The sequence below is a fragment of the Emiliania huxleyi genome (genome assembly GCF_000372725.1).
Source record: "Emiliania huxleyi CCMP1516 unplaced genomic scaffold EMIHUscaffold_3, whole genome shotgun sequence".
Classification (NCBI taxonomy): domain Eukaryota; phylum Haptophyta; order Isochrysidales; family Noelaerhabdaceae; genus Emiliania; species Emiliania huxleyi.
In genome coordinates this window covers 1,727,623-1,731,443 of record NW_005199770.1, presented here as the reverse complement: position 1 = coordinate 1,731,443, position 3,821 = coordinate 1,727,623, and the positions used below count along the sequence as shown (strand labels likewise).

Genomic DNA, 3,821 nt, shown 5'->3' with positions numbered 1-3,821 from the left:
CCCTACCTCCACAGTACCCGAACCCATCCCCTACCTCCACAGCACCCAAACCCATCCCCTACCTCCACAGTACCCAAACCCATCCCCTACCTCCACAGTACCCAAACCCATCCCCTACCTCCACAGTACCCAAACCCATCCTTCCGTGTCGGGCAGGCATCGAGATGGACGCGATGGCGTACGGGATGGGCTGCTGCTGCCTCCAGGTCTATCTCCCCATACCTCCCCATACCTCCCCATACCTCCCCATATCTCACTGGGCTGCTGCTGCCTCCAGGTCACCTTCCAGGCGCGACATTGACTCGCCGGGCCCTTCCCGGACCTTTCTCGGGCCCTTCCCGGACCCTTCCCGGACCTTTCTCGGACCCTTCCCGGACCTTTCTCGGACCCTTCCCGGACCCTTCCCCGACCCTTCCCCGACCCTTCCCGGACCCTTCTCTGAGCCTTCCAGGCGCGGGACATCGACGAGTCGCGTCATCTCTACGACCACCTCGCCGTCCTCGCGCCGGTGATGCTCGCGCTGGCTGTGAACGGCGTCTCTTCACACCTTCAGCTGTGAACAGGTCCTCGCGCCGGTGATGCTCGCGCTGGCTGTGAACGGCGTCTCTTCACACCTTCAGCTGTGAACAGGTCCTCGCGCCGGTGATGCTCGCGCTGACCGCCGCCACGCCCGTCCTTCATGGTCCCGCCATCTCTCCCCAGCTCTCCCCCTATCTCCCCCTATCTCCCCATATCTCCCCATATCTCCATATCTCCCCCTATCTCCCCACATCTCCCCACATCTCCCCATATCTCCCCCGCCCGTCCTTCGTGGCCCCGCCTCGCCCGACATAGACCGTGATGGACAGCTCTCTGATGGACAGCTCTCTGATGGACAGCTCTCTGATGGACAGCTCTCTGATGGACAGCTCTCTGATGGACAGCTCTCTGATGGACAGCTCTCTGATGGACAGCTCCCCCGCCAGACAGTGGACAGCTGCTGCGCGCGTCGCGTAGGCGCCGCGGCTCCGACGTCGACACCGCCAGGGGCGCAGAAAAAGAAAGGGACGGACAGGGGGCGCTCGCTTCTAGGCCGCCTCGCCCCGGCACGGACGCCGAACGCCAGAGCGCGGGGGTCGAAAGGCCGCGTTTGCTGTTTCAGGCCGCCTCGCCGACACGGACGTTCGGTGGGCGACCGTCGCTGCGTCGGTATCTCCCCATATCTCCCCATATCTCCCCATATCTCCCCATATCTCCCCATATCTCCCCATACCTCCCCCACGGACGTGAGGTGGGCGACCGTCGCTGCGTCGGTATCTCCCCATATCTCCCCATATCTCCCCATATCTCCCCATATCTCCCCATATCTCCCCCACGGACGTGCGGTGGGCGACCGTCGCTGCGTCGGTAGACGACCGCCCGCCGTCCAGTCCTCCCTTTGCTCATTGGGGAGAGACTAGGTCTTGCTTGGCCCATTAGGTCGACGACCGCACGCCGTTCGAGCGCGGCGTGCCGCCCGACGAGTCTGCGCCGCGTCGTAGCGCGGAGGAGCTCGCGGCGCCGGCGGGCGGCGGAGTGGACAGCGCGTATGAGGACGAGCCGCTGCCTGAGTAGGAGGGGTGGGGAGATACGGGGAGATGCGGGGAGGTGTGGGGAGATGCGGGGAGATATGGGGAGATATGGGGAGATGCGGGGAGATGCGGGGAGATATGGGGAGATATGGGGAGATGCGGGGAGGATGCGGGGAGGATGCGGGGAGATGCGGGGAGATGGACGAGTTGCTGTCCTGAGTAGGAGCTCGCGCCGCTTGCGGGCGGCGGAGTGGCGCCGCTCCCAAAGTCACGCTACGAGTCGATCTCGGTGTATCTCGCCAACCGTGGAGGGACACACACACACACACACACACACACACACACACACACACACACACACACACACACACACACACACACACACACACACACACACACACACACACACACACACACACACACACACACCACACACACCACACACCACACACGCACGCGCGCGCGCGCGCCGCGCACGCACACACACACACACACACACACACACACACCCTCCTGTCGTCAGACGTGGAGACGCGAGGGTTGCCTGGCCCTTGCCCTTGCCCCACCACCTCGTGTGTGTGGAGAGGTGTCCCTTCCCTTCCCTTCCCTTAGGCTGCATGAAGCGGTACAACGACCTCGACGCGCCCGTGGACGGCCCCTCCCTCGAGAGGCTGCTTGAGGGCGGCGTGGACGAGGACTTGGCGCGCCACGTCGCGCACTTGTTTGTGCGAGACCCGCTCGTCATCATGAAGAGCCGGTGAGATGTGGGGAGATGTGGGGAGATGTGGGGAGATGTGGGGAGAGACCCGCTCGTCATCATGAAGAGCCGGTGAGATGTGGGGAGATGTGGGGAGATGTGGGGAGATGTGGGGAGAGACCCGCTCGTCATCATGAAGAGCCGGTGAGATGTGGGGAGATGTGGGGAGATGTGAGGAGATGTGGGGAGAGACCCGCTCGTCATCATGAAGAGCCGGTGAGATGTGGGGAGATGTGGGGAGATGTGGGGAGAGACCCGCTCGTCATCATGAAGAGCCGGTGAGATGTGGGGAGATGTGGGGAGATGTGGGGAGAGACCCGCTCGTCATCATGAAGAGCCGGTGAGATGTGGGGAGATGTGGGGAGATGTGGGGAGATGTGGGGAGAGACCCGCTCGTCATCATGAAGAGCCGGTGAGATGTGGGGAGATGTGGGGAGATGTGGGGAGATGTGGGGAGAGACCCGCTCGTCATCATGAAGAGCCGGTGAGATGTGGGGAGATGTGGGGAGATGTGGGGAGATGTGGGGAGAGACCCGCTCGTCATCATGAAGAGCCGGTGAGATGTGGGGAGATGTGGGGAGATGTGGGGAGATGTGGGGAGATGTGGGGAGAGACCCGCTCGTCATCATGAAGAGCCGGTGAGATGTGGGGAGATGTGGGGAGATGTGAGGAGATGTGGGGAGAGACCCGCTCGTCATCATGAAGAGCCGGTGAGATGTGGGGAGATGTGGGGAGATGTGGGGAGATGTGGGGAGAGACCCGCTCGTCATCATGAAGAGCCGGTGAGATGTGGGGAGATGTGGGGAGATGTGGGGAGAGACCCGCTCGTCATCATGAAGAGCCGGTGAGATCTGGGGAGATGTGGGGAGATGTGGGGAGAGACCCGCTCGTCATCATGAAGAGCCGGTGAGATGTGGGGAGATGTGGGGAGATGTGGGGAGAGACCCGCTCGTCATCATGAAGAGCCGGCTGCAACGCGCCTACCGCACCACCCACGGGACTGAACCCACACTGGGTTCGGTACTCTGGAGGTATGGGACTAGGCGCCGTAACGATGCGCGGAGGCGCTCAACCGATGAGCGGGCTGGTGCTCGCAGGGGCGTTGGTTCCAATGAGAGTAGGCTGCGCCTGGACGACGCCACGGAGACGGACCACTTTGAGAACCTGCAGGGCACCAACTGGCGGCGGTCCGCTGGAACCTTCTCGAAACCTTCTCGGAACCTTCTCGGAACCTTCTAGGAACCAACTGGCAGACGGTCCGCTGGAAGCCGCCGCCGCGCGCCACGGCGTGCGGCCCGCAGGTCTGGGAAAGCGTTGAGTACGCAGCACAGCAGAGACGCCGTCCACGACTCTTCCCGGACCCAGTTCGCGCACACATACCGACGAGATCGCAAAAGGCCGACAGACAGACGAGAGCTCATGAGGCAGTACTGGGTCCCATGAGACAAGCATCCCACAAGCCCACGCACCTACGGACGAACACGCGACTCACACACGGCTCATCCACGTGTTTT

General features: G+C 62.8%; 1 protein-coding gene across 1 annotated transcript in view; it reads left to right on the top strand.

Annotated features, from left to right (window-relative positions):
• The window catches only part of GSH5 (gamma-glutamylcysteine synthetase), a gene marked incomplete at both ends in the record, with an annotated part of 5,866 nt that overhangs the window by 1,368 nt on the left and 677 nt on the right, over positions 1-3,821 (top strand). Inside the window, 7 exons of the mRNA XM_005775411.1 lie at positions 15-206; positions 452-526; positions 1,123-1,188; positions 1,459-1,488; positions 1,777-1,855; positions 2,163-2,307; positions 3,429-3,494. Of these exons, the coding sequence (XP_005775468.1) occupies positions 15-206; positions 452-526; positions 1,123-1,188; positions 1,459-1,488; positions 1,777-1,855; positions 2,163-2,307; positions 3,429-3,494 (653 nt within the window). The remainder of the gene's footprint in view (positions 1-14; positions 207-451; positions 527-1,122; positions 1,189-1,458; positions 1,489-1,776; positions 1,856-2,162; positions 2,308-3,428; positions 3,495-3,821) is intronic.